Source organism: Punica granatum, chromosome 1, assembly GCF_007655135.1.
Source record: "Punica granatum isolate Tunisia-2019 chromosome 1, ASM765513v2, whole genome shotgun sequence".
Classification (NCBI taxonomy): Eukaryota; Viridiplantae; Streptophyta; class Magnoliopsida; order Myrtales; family Lythraceae; genus Punica; species Punica granatum.
Window position 1 is genome coordinate 20,124,258 of NC_045127.1, and position 21,740 is coordinate 20,145,997.

The 21,740-nt window shown below is 41.1% G+C and overlaps 3 protein-coding genes and 2 non-coding genes across 8 annotated transcripts; 4 read left to right on the forward strand and 1 right to left on the reverse strand.

Moving 5' to 3' along the window:
* Positions 1-4,447: 4,447 nt before the first annotated feature.
* LOC116191280 (polyadenylate-binding protein-interacting protein 5-like) lies at positions 4,448-7,328 on the forward strand. Of its 2 annotated transcripts, none has more exons than XM_031520245.1 (3): positions 4,448-4,605; positions 5,933-6,358; positions 6,692-7,328. In XM_031520245.1, the coding sequence occupies exons 2-3, from the start codon at positions 5,942-5,944 to the stop codon at positions 6,854-6,856; spliced, it is 582 nt and encodes a 193-aa protein (XP_031376105.1). In that variant the 5' UTR covers positions 4,448-4,605; positions 5,933-5,941; the 3' UTR covers positions 6,857-7,328. The 2 variants fall into 2 exon arrangements, 1 of the variants encoding a protein (XP_031376105.1); XR_004153387.1 differs by lacking the exon at positions 4,448-4,605 and having other exon boundaries at positions 6,692-6,918; positions 6,986-7,328.
* A 297-nt stretch (positions 7,329-7,625) lies between these two features.
* LOC116191254 (dnaJ homolog subfamily B member 1) lies at positions 7,626-10,323 on the forward strand. Of its 2 annotated transcripts, none has more exons than XM_031520243.1 (4): positions 7,626-7,782; positions 8,142-8,312; positions 8,766-9,154; positions 9,335-10,323. In XM_031520243.1, exons 2-4 carry the CDS (start codon positions 8,148-8,150, stop codon positions 9,774-9,776), a joined length of 996 nt encoding a protein of 331 aa, XP_031376103.1. In that variant the 5' UTR covers positions 7,626-7,782; positions 8,142-8,147; the 3' UTR covers positions 9,777-10,323. The 2 variants fall into 2 exon arrangements, with proteins under 2 accessions (XP_031376103.1, XP_031376102.1); XM_031520242.1 differs by having other exon boundaries at positions 7,628-7,782; positions 7,946-8,312.
* A 635-nt stretch (positions 10,324-10,958) lies between these two features.
* LOC116191227 lies at positions 10,959-16,627 on the reverse strand. Of its 2 annotated transcripts, none has more exons than XM_031520240.1 (5): positions 16,470-16,627; positions 13,547-15,766; positions 13,072-13,192; positions 12,363-12,422; positions 10,959-12,180 (listed from the first exon to the last, which is right to left on the reverse strand). In XM_031520240.1, the coding sequence occupies exons 2-5, from the start codon at positions 15,652-15,654 to the stop codon at positions 11,281-11,283; spliced, it is 3,189 nt and encodes a 1,062-aa protein (XP_031376100.1). In that variant the 5' UTR covers positions 15,655-15,766; positions 16,470-16,627; the 3' UTR covers positions 10,959-11,280. The 2 variants fall into 2 exon arrangements, with proteins under 2 accessions (XP_031376100.1, XP_031376101.1); XM_031520241.1 differs by having other exon boundaries at positions 13,547-15,630; positions 16,470-16,625.
* A 4,663-nt stretch (positions 16,628-21,290) lies between these two features.
* LOC116193339 lies at positions 21,291-21,399 on the forward strand. The gene has a single exon (XR_004154251.1). It is a non-coding gene; the product is annotated as a small nucleolar RNA snoR99 (small nucleolar RNA).
* Positions 21,400-21,463: 64 nt separating this feature from the next.
* LOC116193357 lies at positions 21,464-21,589 on the forward strand. The gene has a single exon (XR_004154266.1). It is a non-coding gene; the product is annotated as a small nucleolar RNA SNORD14 (small nucleolar RNA).
* The last annotated feature ends 151 nt before the right edge of the window (positions 21,590-21,740 follow it).

Sequence of the window (21,740 nt, forward strand, 5' to 3'; positions counted from 1 at the left end):
AATTCCTTTTAGAATGTCGTTATTCAAACAAAATGCATGGATTCATGAATCGATGACTCTTGCGGAGCCATTTGGATTCCAAGGGTATTTTGGTCATTTTGACCAAATTATCCTCAACCTTCCTGGACCCGTCTTGGTCGTCGTGTCATTAATCGTTTTCAGCAAATTAAGCTTTCTGGGTACTCAAACTCCTTTTAGTGGATCAATTCATGATCTGTCTAATTGTCTGTAACCCGCACATTTACTGCATTCGGCAATAACTTATAAGCTGTAATCCCATCAATGGGTCAATTGGGACATTCACACGATTAAAACCACTTGGCATTAATAAGCATGCATGAATTAGCCATTAATCGGAAACTCGCGTCGACAAGTTGCAAAATGACGTTAATGCCTTTTTGAAAACTCGCATTTCCAAAATCTCGAGACGCGCGATCCGATGTAGCAGGGACGTCTAGGAAGAGGTTGCGTATCTTGACTTGAGTTTCTACCTGATTTCAAGTAACTTAGGTCGAGATACATAAGATCTTTCTAAATCACTTCCGGATAGATTGACCAATTCTTTGTCTTTTTCGAGGTTCTTGCATAACCATGGAAGATCCAGGGAATTAGTCGACATCGGTTACAGACCGAGGTGACCCACATCGCATTGTTTCCTTTTTTCTGAAAACCGTTTTTAAGTCAAGGGCAAAATCGTCATTTTGCAATTTAGCGACACCCCAAGGGTTAGCTTGATAGAAACACAACAGTGTCAGGATAAGAACGGGCTACATGTTTAGGTGCAGGTTCATCTGCATAGCCTTTTCTTATCCAATTGATGAGTTTTTGTCATCCTAGCATAGTTTCGGATATTTAGTCGGGTATTTTAGATCAAAACATAATTACCTAACTAAGCATGCATTTGACTTAAACATACGCGGGCAAAAGTGGGTTAGGGCTTTATGTTCTAGGCTTTTAGGAAAAATGCATATTCTGTAATAACCTGTAAACATTGCAGTGTCGCAATACATAACAACTTTAAAAGCAATCCACGTACAAAGGACTCGACTACGGACACCATATCTGTCAGGTCCTTGAAACAAAGCCAAATGTGAAATGCTTTACACGCATTTGTTTGCTTAGCAAAGGATATTTGCATGCCAAAACACCCTAGATTAATAACCTGTTAATTCACGTACACTTGGCAATAACAAACACCTTATCTGCAATTTGCATGTTGTTTGTTACTTTTCTGCTCTTGTTTCTCCATGCGGATCAAACCCGACTCATAGGACGCATTACACTTGGGGTCCAACACCCTAATCATAGATCACGGGATCCAACGTCCCATCTACTGAGCACGCAGTTGAATTCAGTTTTCGGTATTTTCCCAAACTCACGGCGAGTCTGACCGGAATAATAACCGAACGCGAACTGATTGGGATTCAACTATTTGTAATTTATAATTTGTTGTATTATTTTGAGAGCATTATAAGGACATTTACTTTGTATATTCATTTTTGTAAGAATCTCGGTCGACGAGCGAACGGCTCGAGAGTCAAACTAATCGAGTCGGTCTGATGCTTGCCTGGAGGAAAGTAAACCCGAGCTTTTGAGGTTTCGATTCGCACAGGAAATCGACCACCATGGTCTGATGAACCGTAATGTAAGAATGGTGAATCGATTCCTCGACAGACGGGCCTACCTTTTCTCGACTTCTCAATCCGCATCGTTTAGTTCATCGAATTTATGGTGTCAAAACATGTAAGCCGAGCGTATCCTAATCCACATGGCAAATAAGCAAAACAGCAAGCCTAGCAAGTTAGAGTATCAAAAGGGCTTGCGGGATATAGGTCCGCACATAACGTGAACTCCTGAACTAGGACTTTCCAGTTCCGCAATAATCAATGTCTTAGTAAAACTAGGTGTTTCATTACCCCTAAGATCGGGTAACTCATCGGCCATCGACCTTCGGGTCGTAAACAAGTAGTGGCAACTCATTCTTACGCATGTCCGTCAAGCATACGGGCCCCGATGAGAAGACATTCAGGTCCGTACAAACCCTATAACCTAAACCCTTCCGAAGAGAAATAATTTTATACTTGGAATTGCATTTTGTATGGGAAATGAATGATATATAAATTATTTTTCTACTTCATTTTTTTTAATAACTGCACTTATTCGAGTTAAAGTGAGTATTCAATAAATATATAGATTGTGGAGGGAATCTGAAGAGTCAGTCAGCCATACGCTGCGAAAGTGTGGCGAATTCTCAAGACGCGAACAAAGGCTTCTCATTACACAAGCCCGAGTCTATTTGAATTACCTATATATATAGATAGATGTTGATGTGGCAGCTAATGTGATGGCACATGTGTTGCTTACATGCTACTTCCAATTTTTCAATTTCAGTAAAGAAATCCTCAAAATAATTATAAAAAGCCCAAATCACCGAGAATGGACGAGGGGATTGGTGGTGGCTTACACCTCACCATCTAAAGCCTCCGGTGACCTCTCCAACGGTGACAATGGTTCAAGAGCGAGCCACTAGCGCCCCCTCTGTCCTCTCTTTCTGTTCTCTCTATTCTCTCTCTTAAAAGAGAAAAAGGGGTGAACATATGGGGTGGTGATGGCTTGTCCCAAGCCATCTCCCCCAATTTTTTTTTATCATCAGAGCTATATTTTTTTTTTTGCCGAACATATCAACAATATTGAATAATTCAATTTACAAAAGAATCAAATTATTGTAATGTAAAAGACGACCTTGAATAAAAAGAAAATGCAATGCACTAAGTTGATCATTCCTCTAAACATAAACGACTAAACGTATACTTATTTTATTCACCAAAAAAAAACGGATACTTTCTTTTTATAATTAATATCCGTATGGATTTACTCAACCAATGCAAATGGAGGGTTACATGAGAACCCGGCTCCTTCCGACTTTATTTCATAGGAAATATCATAACCAACCTATCCTATTTGTGACATGTAATATAAATAAATTTAAACGTCTCTGATACTATTTTCTCGCATTGGGAGACATATTTTACTAAATGTCTCAACCTCTTATCCATCTTTCGCTCTCAACAATTTCGACCGCATTGACGATTATTGCCATCCCATTCATGTCAGTCTGGACCAAATAGAGATATTTTTCTTAAACGCTGGAGGAATGATTGTTATATATAATTCGATTTCTAGGGCACAACATCAGCAGGGGCACCTAATCCCCATCAACAGGTCCACCCAGTTTGCTGATAGGTTCCCTGACCAGATCCACGATAAGAAACAACTACAAAGGTTCTTAGGAAGTCTAAACTACGTTGTAGATTTCTTCCCTGGCCTAAGTAGACTTTGCAAACCCCTCCATAACAGGTTAAAGAATTCTCCTCCACCATGGACGGATGAACAAACCAAAATTGTGAAGCAAATCAAGCTTCAAATCAAAACTCTGCCTTGTTTACACTTGGCAGACCCATCTACAAAAAAGATTGTTGAAACAGACGCCTCTGAGGAAGAATACGGAGGAATCTTGAAACAATCCAAAAATGATATGAACAGGTTGTTCAGTTCACTTCAAAACATTGAAACCCTACCCAGAAGAATTACTCAACCATAAAAAAGGAAATTCTTTCTGTGATCCTTTGCATTTCAAAATTTCAATCTGATCTTTTAAACCAAAGGTTTTTACTTCGGATATACATATATATATATATATGTATATATTTGCTTGGAGAATGATTAGACAAACTTAATTTGTGGAGAGCGATTTGGTTATCTCGCGTAAATTATGTGGGGCTAAAATGAAAATTTGAGAAAGAGTCAAGGTTGTGCCGCGGATGGGGATGCGAATACGGTATCCAAGTAACCAAACAGAGCCCCTTCCAACTCCCCTCCCAGATTAAACCGTCACTGTGACTATGGGTGATTGGTTTCGAGTACACTGTATTTTTCATAATACCCGGGCCCTACCCTATTGAATCCTGAAACCGAAACATACCCGGAACCTGTATTATACCACAGATTCCGAATATCCTATTAGAACCTGTAAATTTTTTTTCTTGCTAAATAAAATCGAAAATTTCACATACATAATCAGTAATCATGCCAAATAGAATATCAACAAAGATTTAGGTTAATCCACAACAACAAAAAAATAATATGTCTCATCAATCTATCGATAAAATTAAACACCTATAATACGATCTCATACAACAGAGTGCTTCTGTTATGATTTATTAAAAGAGACAATAACTTTACCTTTTCATATATTTTTTTAAAATAAATAATTGATTCCGGGTACCCTGTAGGTAGGAACCGAAACCGAAATTGATTTTCATCGATTCCTGATTTTAATATCCGAAACCTAACTATTTTTAATACGAGTTAACGGGTAGGATCAGATCGATTCTGGATATATCGGGTACTCGTGCACACCCCTAACTGCGACACTTCCCCTTCCATCATTTTCCCATTACTCTCTCTCTCTCTCTCTCTCTCTCTCTCTCTCTCTCTCTCTGCGTCCTCTGGCTTCTCTCCCCTACCCGACGTACGTACGTTCATCCGATTCCCTAAACTAGGGTTCTGCTCATTCTCCTGGTTGTGGTCCGATCATTTTGCCAGGTAAAATTTGATAATTCATAGAGCTGATATGTGATGGAAATGATCGAAGAATATTCCCCTTGTTCGTCGAACGTCTTGCAGCTTTTATCCGAGGCAACGAACTTTGTTGTTCCCGTTTGAGTCTGCGAATTTCTGTGTTGATGGTGACGACTGCTTCGGATGGTTGATCATGCGCATCTATTTCAGTGCTTGGTGGTGATTAGATTTTTCTGATGATCGGTTCGTGTAGAGATTCATGGTAATAGTTTTCTTGGCTCGAAGTGGAGTTTTTCTGTTCCGCAATATTCGGGAGAGAGTGGCATTGATTCAAGGCCAGGAGTTCATGGCGAGCGCTTTCATGCTTTGAGACGGACTGAAATGAAAGCTATTTTTCATATTTGGTTGCAGTACGAAAGGCTCGGCACAAGAAACATAGGGATTCTGATGATGAGACGGATGTGGAGTTTTATGAAATGTGAATCTATTTTATTGTAATCTCACTAGGTTGATGAGAAGGTCTTTTTTGATGAGGTTCTCTTTAGTAGCGGTGCTGCCGCCCCAAAATAAGCATTATTGCCACTGTTATCTTCTCGATTGTGTTCTGAGGAGCGCCACGGACTGCATGCTTCAACCTTGCTCCTAAGATGTCGAAAATTTGACATATCTCAATTAGTGGGGTTTTGAGTTGCTCTATTGTTTATTGTTTGTGTTATGGAAGATTTCTTGTTTGCATGCACTTGTGGGACATTTCATCATAGCCCAGTTCTTTGATAACTCGGACTTCCATCCTTTATGAAGAATATCAAATATAAATGGCTGTGGCAAGTTGCAGTGGTGGTCTTCTCCTCATATGGAGCAGCTGTGTTCCGTTGATACTTCTTGATCCTTAATTGTTTTCTTTGATTTGGAGGAAAATTATATGATTACTGTGGGTGGCTATATAAACTGTTTATAAAGAAACAATTCTATCTATTGGGTTCTGAAATTGAATTACATTCTATGTATAATCCTTGATAATTGCTCTGGTTATCTGATTGCTCTTGGAATTTTAAGGTTCTATCTATTATCTAGTCCTGCCCTGAATTTGGCAATATAAGCTTTTACCCAGAAGATATATGCTTATTCATGATTATATACCTGAAATTGGCAATGCTTGGCCCATGATATTCCTCTTATGCTTGACCCCAAATATTGTTTTTAGCTTTCATTTTGCTGGTGGTGTTGTGGCTGTCACCAATGGATCTCTCTTTTTTGTTTATTTGACCTTTGTCAAAGCACTGGGTCGTGGTGCTTGGCTATCTTTATAGGGTAATTATTTGTTACTGATAATTTTCTCTCCATCAAACAGTCGGAGGAAATGAAATCCAGAGGATCTTCTTTAAATCCACATGCAGTATCATATATACCACTGTCCAAAAGGGTAGTGGACAGTAACACTGGCACTCCTGGAGGAGCAACTAGAATTACTGAGTGCTCCATAAACTTTGCCCAAGGTCATGATGAAAGGAAAGCTTGGCTTGGCTCCAATGTGCATGAAACTGTAGACTTCTCTATAGGAGGAAAGTATGCTCTGCAGAACCACCATGCCCAGGGTTCTTCATCACAACATCCAGCTACTTTGCCAGATAATCTGATGGCAGACGAAATGTATGATATGAATATAGAATATCTTCAGATGGCATTCCCGGGTCTCTCTCATCAGTCACTGGCTGATGTCTATATTGCAAATAAGGGCGACATGGAAGCATCTCTTGATATGCTGCACGACCTCGAGGTAAACTAAATATCTTTAGATGTGTGCGTCTACATTTTATGGGAATTTGTAAGCTGAGATAGTTAATTCCAGTAGCAAGATTCTGTTGTGAAGTTAGAGATCCTTTTCTTGTCATAATCTACCTTATAATGGTTGCTCAAATGGCCCATATATTGAATGGTGAAAAATCGTCATTCCAGAGCCTTGAATTGCATTTTGGTGAGGATTATCTAAGAATCTTATTTAGTTAGTTGGAAGATGAGTATAAATTAGTCTGAGTATATTCTCTTTTGACTTCTTTACTCGGTTAGTCATGTTCACAACCCTAACTGTCAAGTCCATTGATTTCTGCAGTTCAACCAGTACGAGTCCCCAGAAAACCTACCCGATACACTGGACATTGGTGATGTTGCAGAAACGGTTCCTGCCACCAAACAGGGTACATTAAAATTGAAGAATGTAGCCGGTGAAGGAGCAGATGCTTCGTCCTCAACAAGCCATCCATCATCACTCAATTGATGGCTTTGGACATCCTTGAGATGTCTATTCAATGCGGTGCAAAACATTAGTGTATAGATAAGGTAAAACCTTATGTGGCCCTGTACAGTGGTCGATGGATTGTTTTCTTCACTGGTCTTTTGTTTTCAGGGGGGTCGATTGTTCATTGATTTTTGAGATCATGAGCCGAAGCTGCTGTATCAACGGGATATATCGTGGGTCGAAGCGGAAGTCTATCTTTGCTGGTTGATTTCAAATGAGAAGGGAATTTCTCAATCCTTTTCGACAATTGTATTCTGAATGAACCTCCTTTTGCTTTTGCTTCCTCTCTCTCTCTCTCTCTCTCTCTCTCATCATAACTCTACAAAATACATGGAATTCGGGCCTGAAATTCCAGAGTACTTTGGACTGTGTCTTTTAGAAGTTATCGGATTGGCCCATATGGTTCACTTTGTGTATGAGGTTCTTTATGAACGTCTTGGCTCGCCTTACATCCTTAAGGAAGGGAAATTATCACTGGTTTGGTAGATGTGTCCCGAAAATATATTCTTAAGGAAGTTAACTGCTGCACTGCAACTGAGCTAGAGATCTTGGGTCGGGATTGGCTGAGCTCGAAAATTGAAAGCTTGAGCATAAGAAGAGACTAGACTAGTACTAAAAACATGAATGAGCTCGTACATCTATCTATCTGTCTGTCCAAAGAAGAGACAAAAAATATTATCAAAATTCAATGAAAAGGAAATCAACGAGCTCAAAAGTGTAAGACTCCGTGGCCGCCCGTGGACTCGGACAGAATAATGATTTCATTCGTTCATTCATCTGCCTTTGAGTACCACTCTGTCTTGTCTCCTAACAGAATGAATTGATGGCCTTCATTTCACCATTCAAACAAAAAGAACACAGAGAGAGAGAGAGAGAGAGAGTGATTCCACGTGGAGGCATTAGCGGTAATACTAATTTCTTCCTCTCTTTCCCCCTCTGTGGAAGCGATTCTCATGCTATGATTTGTTAGTTAGATGAGATGATCGTAAACACGCACGCCCATGGTCTTTCTTCCCTGCACGCCCATGGTCTTTCTTCCCTTCTGTACTAATGATTGTTTGTGCCCAGAGGAAGAAGAAGAACAGGAGGAAGAAAAAGAAAACAGCTAGGAACCCATCAATTCATATGATCTATTGATCATTCATTTTAGGGAGTATTTTGAAACTGGGTCTCTGTCTGGATGAGATTTTGCCCCAAAAGTTTCGATTTTTCTTTTGTTCATTTCTTGGGCGGTGAATGATTCAGAATTTGATTAATTTATAAGGAAGAAATGGGGGTAGATTACTACGAGATATTGAAGGTGAACAAGAACGCGACTGACGATGATCTGAAGAAGGCCTACCGGAAACTGGCCATGAAATGGCACCCCGATAAGAACCCCACCAACAAGAACGAAGCTGAGGCTCAGTTTAAGCAGATCTCCGAGGCCTACGAGGCAATATATTCCATCTTTCTTTCCTTCCTTGTGCTATTAAGCTTTTCACATCTTGTTGGGATTTTCTATGTTATGCATTTTGGTCAACCAAAATTATCGATGGGAATCGAATCCAGGATTTCATGGTGTTGGGTGGTGTGGGGCAATGTAATCGAACTACATGTTACTTCGGTGGGGCTATATTATTCATGAAGAGTCCTAAAACATGAACTACAAATATTATCTTGAGAATGTGTTTGATTGGATAGAATATGTGATAATTCTTTCGTGTTATTTATGGGTTGGATTTCGGTTGAAATACTAGTCTTATGATCCTGCTCATTTGACCTATATCTACAACCGAGTCGAACATCTATCGTCCAGGGGGATTCTTAGGCTTCCACGCAGCCTCTGTTGTTGCATCATCGAAGAACGTTTTTGAGAATCTTCGTTTCTTGGTTTGCATCGATCCAGGTTTTAAACGACCCTCAGAAGAGAGCCATCTACGATCAGTATGGCGAGGAAGGACTCAAAGACCTGCCCCCACCTGGTAGCAGTGGCGGGTCAAGCGGCTTCAATCCTCGGAATGCCAAGGACATTTTCGCGGAATTCTTCGGGAGTAGCCCCTTTGGGTTCGGGTCGACGGGGCCAGGTCAGTCCATGAGGTGTCAATCTGATGGAGGGGGTATGTTCGGGGGGTTCACTGGGGCTGATAATATCTTCCGGACATACAGCGAGGGAACCAGCGCCATGCCAAGGAAGCCGCCCCCAATAGAGAGCAAGTTGCCCTGCAGCCTTGAGGAGCTGTACTCTGGATCCACGAGGAAAATGAAGATATCCCGGACAGTGATGGATGGGAATGGGTGAGTTTGTCAACTTAGATCTCGGCGCCACTCGATGTAATGTCGGAAAATATAGTTCGATTAGTTGCTTCCTTACTTGGGCAATCTTATATTAAATTTACTACCTGAATTGGCTTACTATTTATTTGTCCTGGTTACTGTGATCCTGATGCTAACCAATTGATGACGTTTTAAATGAAGGAGGGCGATTCCCGAAACCGAGATACTAACTATAGATGTAAAGCCGGGATGGAAGAAAGGGACGAAGATCACCTTCACGGACAAAGGAAACGAACAGCCTAACCAACTCCCAGCGGACCTCGTGTTTGTAATCGATGAGAAGCCCCACGACATCTACAAGAGGGACGGGAACGACCTCCTGTTGGTCCATCATCGGGTGTCACTGGCGGAGGCGCTCGGTGGCACGACGGTTAACCTGACAACCTTGGATGGGCGGAAACTGTCGATCCCAGTGACTGATATTGTGAGCCCGGGCTACGAGCTCGTGGTGGCGAGGGAAGGGATGCCCATAGTGAAGGAGCTGGGCAACAGGGGAGATTTGAAGATCAAGTTTGAAGTCAAGTTCCCGACTAAGTTGACGTCTGAGCAACGGGCAGGGCTCAGGCGCGCTCTTGGTGGTTAGCCCGTGTGTATCATTTAGTAACCCAGAGGCAGACATGGGGTTTGAGGTTTTTTATCGAGGGTGCTGTCCACAAAGGAGAGACAAGTCCAAGCTGCTAGCGTGAAACTAAAAAAAAAAAAAAGGGAATGTGAAGAGAGTTCGTACTAACCCGACACGACTACCCCCATTGGGTCAAACCTCACCTCCGGATCCATCTGATTAGGTTGATTAGACACAAGACACTATATACAGAAACGACACACTGTTCCTTATGCTCCCTTTATTGGAGATTTACGGGCCTTCCCACCGCCCAAGAAATGGCTTAGAACTCAGCGGGGATCTTCATGAATGTGTTGCAAAAGCTGAAATTGTAACAAGGATGAGATTCCTGTTGTACCATTTTATCCTTTGCTCTCTCTCCTGTCCATTTATGTGTTACTAACTCGAAAATCTTTCGCTGAATGTAAGGCCGGTGAGAAACAAGCATTTTTTTGTTGATAGTAGAGAGAAGAGGTTTCTGTAACTGTGTGTCTCATGGTCTCTCGTATTAAGAGGAGTTGGTAAAGCATATGGAGTGGACTACCATTGTCGCCTTGCACTTATTTATTTATAACTATTTTTACTCCTAACATATTTTTGTCACTAATTGACATTCCGTCTAATATTTATACCTTTCCGTTAACCTCCGTGACGAAAAATTCAGGAACGGCGTTATGTTTTACATCACTTTTCTATCACAGAATGGTATAAATATTAGACAGAATGTCAATGTTTGGGGCTAATTGAGGGCAAAAATATGTCATGAGCAAAAACAGTTACTAATAAATAAGTGAAGGACGACAATGGTAATCTACTCAAAGCACATGAACTCAATGACGAGACTGTCATTCACTCGTGCCCCGTTGTTGCTGGTCTTTGTGAGTGAAGTATAATAGTATTTGCCATGGCGATTTTGGTATCGCTCTCCTTAGACTTTGAGAATGGACCTGATCTTTCAATGACATAGGGATGCAAGATTCGATCTGCAGCAGGAGAGAGTATAAGAATTGCATCTTTTTTAGGGAATCAATGGAAAAGAAATGGAATACAAAGGTGACATCAAGCTCCACCACATCAAGTCAGCAACATTCGCATGGCCAATGTCTGCTAAAAGCAACGAGGCCCATGTGGTTTTAATGTTCCTCATAACACAAGAACAGGCAATTTAATCAAACCCATGAAGAGTATCCTGTGTGCGCTTTATTGGGATCAATCCCTATAAGAAGTTATTTCAATCCAACCCCGGTACATGACATTCGCATTTGTTATTGCCATGTTCCGACACAACGCAGTCCAACTCCGAGATAAACGGCTAAAGTAAACAAAATGTAAAAGAAAAAAAAAACTCAAAAAACAAAGATGCAGATACGATCGATCTTGACATTACAAACGAAATACATATCTATCTAAGAGCCAAAACTTGACCACCGGATTTACATCACCGAATAGAAAAAAAAAAATGGCGTACTAAGAAAACCAACGCCTTTCAATACCCTCTTCTACCCCTGTACCCATCTTGCCGCCAAGCAGTTGTTCTCCCTTGAGGCGGCCCGAAAGACTGGCCACCCCTAACTGAAGGGGAAGACCAAGAGGCTGATTGTTGAGTCGTCACCGATCTAGCTACCTGTGAGAACTGGTGCCCCGCAGAACGTCGGTTCACTGCATCCGCGTGGGGATTAGGGGTGTGGAAGCTCTGCCCTGGGCCTTGAGGCTGCCACTCGGGGATATCATCATCGTCATCATTCCAGGGCTGAACTGCGATGCCCTCATTCCCAAGACCAGGATCTGCTTCTGATTGTCCATACTTGTGTATGAGCTCTCTTATCTGATCAACGGGGCGTGATGGGACCAGGGCGGGATGAGACCCAGCCTGGGAGAGGCTCCGACCCAACCTAGAATCCGACCCGCCCCCACCGCCAGAGAAGTTGAACTCCGGCAGGTCATCAATGTCCCGGCTTAATCCAGGGGCAGGGCCAAACCCAGGTGGAACATCATCCTCATCATCATCATCATTCCCACCACCATTAACATTATAAGACGGGTTCGTGCAGGTGCTATGTGAAAACCGTGAAGACTGGAAGGGATTCGTTACATTAGGGTCAAACTTATCCTGGGGCTGCCTACTTTTTGTTGTAGAATTGGGGAAGTGCTGCTTTTTGGAGGAGTGTTGTTTAATTGCAGCGGTAGAAGTTAATTGAGTTCTTCTCCAAATAACTACACCAATCAGGCCACTATCTACAGAATCAAGCGCATGTCTTTGGTCGTCGGGAAGGATCTTGCCGAGTATTTCTCGGGTCCTTGAGTGAGGTGGGCAGAAGTACAGCTCCACCCCCTGGGACGGCTCAGCAAATCCCGTTCTCTCATCCAGAACATACGAGTCCGCTACCTGCGAGAACAGGAGGGAAAAGAAAATTAGGGCAGGACCATCCAACAGCCAAGAAACACAGCCATGAAAATTGGTAAAGACCAGGATGCTTGAAAACAGTATAGCCACACAAAAAATTGGATGGTTCTCTAGAAATAGCAAGACTTTCCACTCCATACCAAAAAAGCAAGTATTATAGTTACCTCACAAATGCTTGCACGCTCGTTCTCGGATGTTCCTTCTTTGCAAATAAAATGCACCACCTGCAAGAAAGGTATCGTGAATTTGTTAGCAGAATGAATGATGATACCCATTTTGGAAAGAAATAAACTATAAACAGGCCCTAAATTCCCCATTGACAACGATATTAAAGTACATCTGTTTAGCATATTCGCAACTGTTCCATTTGCAGTAGAATAACCGCACATCTCCACTTCCAGCATGCCATATATCTAATGTTCATGTTTCTTCATTGGAAACCTAATAAAGGAATTCGCCTTTTCATCCACCAGATAACAAGTTAACTTCTCTTCTTCATGTCAACGGTTTTCTCGCTACAGGGAATATCCAGATTAAATCACATTTTCTGATAGCGGTCCAATACATACATCACAAAACAAAGATACTACTCCGTGAGAAAAGTGATTAGAGATAAGAGGCATGGACAAAGAGGATTAGCCCGTTTCCATTATCTTTGTAGTACAAAGAGCTCATACACCCTGCAGTTAGCCTAGCATGTGCACGCCTAATAAGAATGTAGTAGTGAGTGCTGTACAAATATCGAGGGCCAACCCCAGCTGAGAAGGAAGCAAATATGAGATTTTGAATCCTTATGTCCTCAAATGGGGTTTGCCCGTTCGAAAGCAACACCAGGAATAATTTACAATGTGAAAAAAGAGGTTTCTTAGATACCATGATTGCACGGCTCCGAGACATCCTAAGATCTTGAAGGAACTTCTCGAATGCATCAAGCCTCACTCTACCCTTAATTTCAACGATATTGCTCCATTCCTTTGCAATTGTTCTCTCACCGCTGTTGGAAGAACGCAATCACATTATGAATATGGAATTGATCTAAGGTTCATCAGACATCAAAAAATATAATTTTACTAGAAGCAACTCCTCTACTACCGACAATAATGCAAGAGCAAAATCATTAGAAAACTTTTCATAGATTGCAAACTTTAAGAAATAAAAAATCAAATTATTCAAGACATACAAGAAATCGATGTCTATCAATTACTTATGGCATTCTAAGATATCAAACTGCAGGGAGCAGAGAAAGACTTCCAGGAAACACTGCATAATACTGAAGAATAGTCTTCAAAAGAACACCATCAGAGACAGAACTGAAATGTTAAATTGATGTTTCAAAAGTAACACATACCATTTAAAGCCACCAATGACTGGAACTGTTGTTGATATATTGAGCTGCAGATGGCCCTCCCAAACCTGTTCATCTTTGGATATGACTGGAGATGGGCCCGCCAATTTTCCAGGACTTTCATTAGATTTGACATCAATACCTGAGGTTGACAATGCTTCATCAACTTTACCAGATTTCTCTGGGACAGCATCACCTGCAACTTTCGGACTTCTATCAGGAGAATTCAACGAAGAACCAGGCTGCGCATCAGTTTGAGGGGACTCTGACTCTGTTTTCCCCTTATCAACTTGTAGATCCTCAAAAGGTGGTTCCGAATCAAGAGATTCCATGAACTCATCCAAGGAGACAATGGGAGGAAGATCCCCCATTGCATCATCCACCATAATATCCACCTCAGATTCCTGGCCCTCAGATGGAATAGTAAGAGTGTAATCTGTTCCCTTGCCAACTACACCAGTTTTTACACCTCGCGCATTTTCTTCTTTACTTTCATTTGGCTTTGGCTGAGGGGTTTCCTTCTCCTTTGTTATTGACCGACTACGGCTAATCGAACTACCACCAAGAGAAACCTCCTCTGATACGCTATCATCCTGTTCTACCTCTACTTGGAACTCACCCTTATGTGTTTTCTTCACCAAACGCCTAACATCAACCTCAGAATCGGGTAAAACCACCATTTGAGCAAGCTCTTCAGCTTTTGCCATCCGCCATTCTGAAAGCTCCTTTGATGCAAGCTCCTCGGCAGTCATGGAACAGAGCCTTTCTGGTAGGATTTCTCCAGATAAAACTCTTTCTCTAAGTTCAGGATTATTACGATCCTTCAAATTGAACAACAATGATCTTCCCTTTTCCTTGTACTTCTTATTCACACCTCCAAATAATTTATAGAGTTCAGCTTCAATTTTAGAAGCCAATTCTTCTGGAGAATGAGTGACTTCTTTTTTCTCCACTTGCTCAGCCACGGGGTCTTTGCCGTCAATAGATTGAATAGCATCTGTTTCACCTACGCCTATATCAGACTCCAACACCCAAGATAGCCCGTTCCCTTGCAGAAGCTCATCCTTGACAAAGAAGTGATCACTGAAAGGAACATCATCAGTGGACAGGGTATTATCTGACTGAAAATCTTGTGTATTGGACACTGCAACCATTTCTGGACTGCCATCATTTTCAATATCAGAAGCCTCCCGAGAAGCCATTTGGTCGCCAATCAACTTCTGATCATGAGAACCTTCACTGGAGAGCAATGCCTCCTTAGGTTCTTCAAAGGAACGATCAACAGCATTGATCACAGTGGTATTTGATGTACCGGGCTGAGACCCTGAACTTGACCCTTGCGAGAACAAAGCGTCATCCTGGGAGTTTTTCACTGAGATCAGAGGCTTGCTACGCTCCTGAGAAACCAAGGCCAACGCACCAGCTAGTGATTCCCTCATCTTGGACCTAACAGATTCAAATGACTCACCCTTACCCGAAGATTGCCCAGATGTCTGAATCTTCGGGGTCGTTGCACGCTGAGACGCGAATTTTGGGGAAATGGACTCCATCTGGGCAAGTTTCTTAGTTTGGGCAGACAACTGCTTGGCTCCTGGAGCCTGCTGCATGGACTGTGGCAGCATGACCTTTCTACTTCCCACAGGCTGTTGTAGGAGCCATGGCCTATGCTCCACCTGTGCTGCTCGTTTGACAGGAAATGATGACGATCGAGGTGAAATGCCTCCAGTAGGTTCCGTTGGAGCCTTTCTCTTACTCAGTACCGATAACTGAGCTGATCCCTGATTGTTCAACATGGTAACCATCTCCAATGGTCTGGAAGGAACCATGTGCTGCTGTGGACCCACAACCTTTTCTCTGCTCTCAACCTGTCCGTAGTTATTACCTGATGCCGACAGCTTTGGCACCTCAAACCCTTTAGACACGGGCACCATAAATCCCATTTGCTGCTTTGAGGCAGAAAGCTGTTGTGAGGCATGATTTTCTGGAACTAGCCCCATGAGTCCCATTGGCATCACTGGCATTGACACCTCTATTTTATTTGGGACGGGCTCCAACTGACCCGTCTGTGTGCCTGGTATTGACAAAGGCTGTGAAACTAGATGGTTAGACATGCTTTAATTCCACCATATAGATTTGTACAAGTCCAAACAAATGTATCCTATCCCTTCAATGACTTGTGCAGCCTGCTGGCAGTCATTCACGTTGGAGCCTGGACCCTATAGTCTGATGAGAAACAGTTGAAGTGATATTAAAAGAAAGAGAAACTCTAAATTGGATGACCTCAAATAAACATGCAAAGTTCAGAGCTTCAACAAACACGAAAACCCACATTCAGGAATTGATAAAACAATGAGAAGAACACTTATTGTCTAAACAGAGAAAAAATGATAAAACCTTATCCAGAGGATTGGAGAACCTAGCACGAGACCCAACAGCTATGTGAATCGGGTTACCAATTTCCAGTCCACCCCTTCTTTTATCTTTTGTATGTAAAATTAAGTTAATAAATAGGAGGAAAAGCGATGAAGAGCTGCTATTGCAACCAGAAAATACTCAAAGAAATCAATCACCAACGAAATTCAAGCATGCAATAACAGCATATCCCCAGCAGAACAGAAACAAAAAGCAAAATCAAACCTTCCAAATGGTAGGGGTTAAAATAAACCCCTGACAGAACCCTAATTAACGATTCTTAGGTCAGCAAAATTTACACTTAGATACAGAAAAGGCCCACAAATCTACCCCGACAGTATAAGACAAGAAGGAGGCAGTGGAAGAACAAAAAACGATTCCCACGCGCAAATCACTACAACATCAAAAGCTAAGAAATTCCGCAGCCCATGTCACTGACATGATGAACTATGATACAGAACAGAAATTTTCACGTCAATTTGCTCAGAGATCAGTAGGCCAAGCGGTAGCATACCTGATTGGGAGAGCCCGAAGGGGCCGACGATCAACTCGGAGCAGAAGAGGTCGGCTACAGAGAGAGAGAGGAATTGGGAACGTAGCGGAAGCAGGATAAAGAAAACCCTAGCGGCATAGGAGGAAACGAAATGAAACATGGTCGATGGGTTTAGATGAGAACCGTGTCAAAGCTCGAGAAGAGCGGTCGATTCCAGACGGAGGGGGATGGCTCGCCACGTGGGGTTTCTAGTACCCGTTGGATCTCCATTCCCACGTGCTGTTCTGCGCCGTCGATGCATACTTCTGCTCTATTTTCCACTTTTTTCTTTCCTTTTCTAAATTTATCGATTTTTTTCTTTTTTGATAAATAAATTTCTCGATTTATTAGTGACTACTAGTACTAGAGATTGTGCCCAGCTCTGCCAGACTGCAAGGGATTACAATCGATTACCAGGAATTTTATTAATTTTATGTATTTATCTTAATCAAGATAATAAATAGGAACAATGTATAGCATGCATAATTAACATATATAATTCAATAAAAATTATGGTAAATTGCACCGGTGGTCCAAAATGTTTTACAAATGTTTCATGATGGTCCAAAAAGTTTTTTTCGCTACATGATGGTATAAAATGTTTCAAAATTGTTTCATGATGGTACAAACCGTTAACTCGAGCTGACGCCGTTAACATTTTGCTGACGTAGCGCGTCCTATGTGTCACTTTTGTTACGTGTAAACCAATCATAGTGCGCCACGTCATTTAAGACAAAATAAAATTTTAAAAAGTCCAAAAAAATACAAAAATAATTAAAAAATACAAAAAAAGAGTAAAAATTTTGAAAAAAAAATAAAAATATATTTTAAAATTTTGAAAATTTTAAAATTATTTTTAAAAAATTTTAAAAATTAATTTTTTTAAAAAATACAAAAAATACAAAAAAATAGTAAAAAGAAAAAAAATAAAAAAATTATTTTAAAATTTTGAAAATTTTAAAATTTTTTTTTTTTTTTTTTTTTTTTTTAAAAAAATTTAAAATTTAAAATTTAAAAAAATTTATTTTATTTTTTAAATTTTAAATTTAAATTTTAAATTAAAAGTTTAAAATTATTTTTAAAAGTTTTTATAATTTAAAATTATTTTTAAAAGTTTTAAAATTTTAAAATTTTTAGAATTATTTAAAATTTTTCGGCCACGTCAGCAAGGAGGTGACACGTAGTAGCCACGTCAGCGTCGGCTTGACGGCGTCAAGTTCGAGTTGACGGTTTGTACAATAATGAAACAACTTTGAAACATTTTGTACCATCATGTAGCGAAAAAAACTTTTTGGACCATCATGAAACATTTGTAAAACATTTTGGACCACCGGTGCAATTTACCGTAAAAATTATTGAGAAACCTTGTATTTTTTAGAACCGTTATCCTTGCAATGTGGCACTACACACATTTCATTTTTTCCAACAAAAATAGTAATATAATTAACAAATATTGGAATATTTATGTTATTTTATGCAAGAGTTAGGTATATATCTAGTCTCATACTCGTGTCACCTATAATATGTTATCATTTTCAGTTCACATGAATTGGCCAAAAAACAGTAAGGCTGCGTTTGATGGTTGAATAAGGATTAGGATAAGAGTTTCGAAATCTTGAGAAACTAATCCTAATTAGAGGTTTGAATATAGTGGATTAGGATAGTGTTGGGAAGGGATGTACTCAACCAAACAATAACACAGCGATTAATCTTCCTCCCCTACTAGTGTAATCAAGATAGGAACTAATCAAATCAACCAACAAGCAGTAAACTAAAAGAACACTAAGAATTTTACGTGGAAAACCCCGATGTGGGGAAAAACCACGGGACCAACTCCGAATCAACGATCCACTATGAATGAAGGTTATACAATGTCTTTCATCAAGGGTAAACCCTTGGATCACCAAACTCAAGAGAAACACTATTTTGGATCACCAAAACACTAAATTCGTCACCCACACCGGGTGGTTCACAAAGTCAGCTGAAACAGCACTTACAGAGCTCGAATAGAAATTCTGACCGTTCAGAACTTAGCCCCACGTGTTGTGAAGCTGCTGTCAAATTTTCGTCCCAATCGGAGTTCGTTTGACGTCCCGATCGAGGTTTGATCTCCAGCTGCGCGCTGCCCCTGTTGATCCGAATTCTGCTCTGCTCTTCTCTGTTATTCTGTGCTGATCTGCTGCTTAATTCTGCCGCCTCTTACCCAGCGAATTTAGCTGAAAATTAACCCTAACTAAAGTGGGTCCTTGGGCCTATTAAAGCCCGATAAAAGCCCAACATGATTTGAGCCCAACTTCCTCCAAATTGGAGGGATACCCAACAGATAGTATGTTTTGCGAAAAGACAAAAACTGTCCCTATGTTTGTGTTGAATCTACCAAGTAGTTTTGAGGATGGAAGAGGGGGGGTGGCTGCCCGACGTCGGCGACCATCGCCTTGACATGGTCGCCGGTAGCCTCAGAGGGTGTCGGCACCCTCGCCTAGGACGGTGGAGGCCATCGTTGAGCACCACCACCTTAGAATTCATCCTCCCCTCTTCTTTACAATTTTATTTTCTAAAATTATGGGCAGTGATGGCCTGACGCCGACCACCACTGCCAAGACAAGGTCGCCGGCGACCTTGCTGGGTCGATCGTTACAAGCTTCAAGTAGAGCACCGCCCCTTTCCTCCAAGGCAGTGTTATCAGAACCGGACCGGACCGACCGTTTCAACTGGTCGGACCGAAAATCGGAAGTATGTCCAGTTCGGTTAGCTTAAAAACCAAAAATGCATAAATAGACTGGTGAACCTAAAAAATCGATCGGTTTTTAGATAAACCCATCGAACCCATTCGAATCGGCCGATTGCATGGGTTCAGAATTTGTAAAGGGAATCCGAACCGAATCCCCTGACCCAAATAAAAAATGAGCAAAATTGAATCTTGAAACCCTAGTTTCTTCTATTCTTCGTCTTCATCAATCATCGCTTATCATCACTGAAGAAACTATATAGCAAGATTCCTCTCCTCCTTCAATTTGAGCATCGCAAGTCCTGCTGCATCAATCTGTTGAACACTTGAACTGATCGAGCAGAGCCTCTACTGCAGAGGAGCCTTGATTCGAGCTTCCTCTTCTCCTTCGAGCATCAACTACTTTGATTCGAGCTTCCTCTACTATTGGGATTGGAAGGGAGAAGGCAGGCTAGAGCTTTGTTCTTGTTGTCGTCGATGTACTAGAGGATGATGAGGGACTCAAAGATGGGTTGAACGTTGTGAATGAGGACGGGGATTTTCTTATGAATGGGGTTCATCTCTGGTTGCAAGAAATTTGTGGTGCTAGAGGGGCTTTGTTTTCTTGGGGGATTTTTGGGTCTGTCTTGCTTCTTGCGTCTTCTTGCGGGGCTTTGGATTATCAAGATGTCGTCTGTGCTGGAATGATTTGTTTGAGCTATCTCCTCTCTTTGTACGCGAACTGGATTGAGGGTGGATCGAGGGAGGACATACAGAGCAGCGAATGAGAGAGTGGGAGTTCAAGAGAGGGGGATACAGAGTAGCGAAAGGGGGTGGGGTAGGTGGGTGATACAGAGCAGCGAAGAAGTTGAAAAGGTGGGGGGAGGGATACAGAGCAGCGAAGAGAGAAGAAGGAGGGGATGGGGTGGGGGAAGGGGGGCTATTTTTGAAAAAATAAAAAAACTGGGTCTATTTTTATAATAATAATAATAATAATGTATTATATAATTTTTAATTAAACATGCGGTCCGACCTATCGACCCCGGTTGGACCCATCGAACCCGTAAACTCATACCTCGACCGGTTCAACATTCGGTCCGGTTCTGATAACACTGCTCCAAGGTCCATTCTTGATTTGATTCTTTCTTTTTTTTTTAAATTTCGAAATTATTTTTAGTTTAAAAAATTTTAAAGCATAAAACTACTAGACATATACGTCATTTTCCTTCCTTAACCCAATCCCAAGACATATAATAATAAACCAATTTTAGCGACCAATTTCTTGAGAACAAATAATATTTAGTTGCAATTGGTTGGAATTAATGACGAAATTTAATTTTAGTCACATAAATCCAAATCTTTTTTGCAGCCAAATAATATGTGGTCGCTCATCCTTATGTTATAGCAGCCAAGGAAATTGTTAGTTTCTAAAGGTTCAAGCACGACTTCGCACCAACTACACGATGCAACTATTTTATAAACTTAGTCGCTAAATAACCAATATTTCCTGATTAAAAATTTACTTGCTTGCTGTAATTTGGCAACTAAAATTAATTAGGTGCTAGAGACTAGGGGTGTGTACGGGTACAGGGCATACCCGGAACCGGTCGAAATCTACCCATTAGGGTAGGGTCCGAGTAGTTCGTATATAAAATAAGGTAAGGTCTGGGTATTAAAATCAGGAACCAATACCCAGAACCATATATTAAAAAAAAGAAAAAAAGAAAAAGAAAGAGTAAAGTTATGGAATCAGAATAGAAAGCCCTAGGCGTGCAATCGCTGGCTCTCTATCTCTCTCTCTCTCTCTCTCTACGTCGAGCCACTAAGGTTGGTTTCTGATCGTACTATTGCTCGGATGCCTGTAAGATCGTAGGTGGATGTTGTTCTGTGAACATGATCAGCTCTCATGAATGCTTGATGTGTTTAGTTGTAATCTCTGCTTAGCTTGACGATTGTGTCTAGTTTGATGGAATTGATGTTTCTGCTTTGAATTAAATTATTTTAAGCGGTGAATAAATTCCATGTGAGATCGATCGATCTTGTTTGTGTGTGCAAGGGCCTATACGTCTGCCCCTTGAGCAGTTTTGAGTATGAAGTTGCTCTAGGGATGAACAAGTCCCTCACATGGAACTCTCAATCCATCTGCTTCACTTTGTCATAAGTTATTTTTCACTCTCTTGCTGATCATTGGCCAATGGAATATCCGTTGGCTCTCTAAATTTAATCTTTCACTCTCATGATCTTGTTTTCGATTGTTGCTACTTTGATCGGTTGGTGATGATAAATCCAAAGGCATGTTTCTCGCAAACATTCGCAGTGGCCGCCAGAGAGCTTTTGCCTTTCGCCGGGCTTGCGAGCTCGTGCTGCTCTTATCCTTCCTTGGATGTCAGAAACCTCAGCTTTGTACCGTAAAAGCGCCTTCAAAATTTCAGCTTTGTGAATCCCTTTTACATTATCCTTTGTGGTAAAGATAGTAAAAGCTCTGGTAGATGCAATGGGAAAGAAATGGAAAGTGGTGTTTTCCGGTTCTTCCAATCAAGAATAAG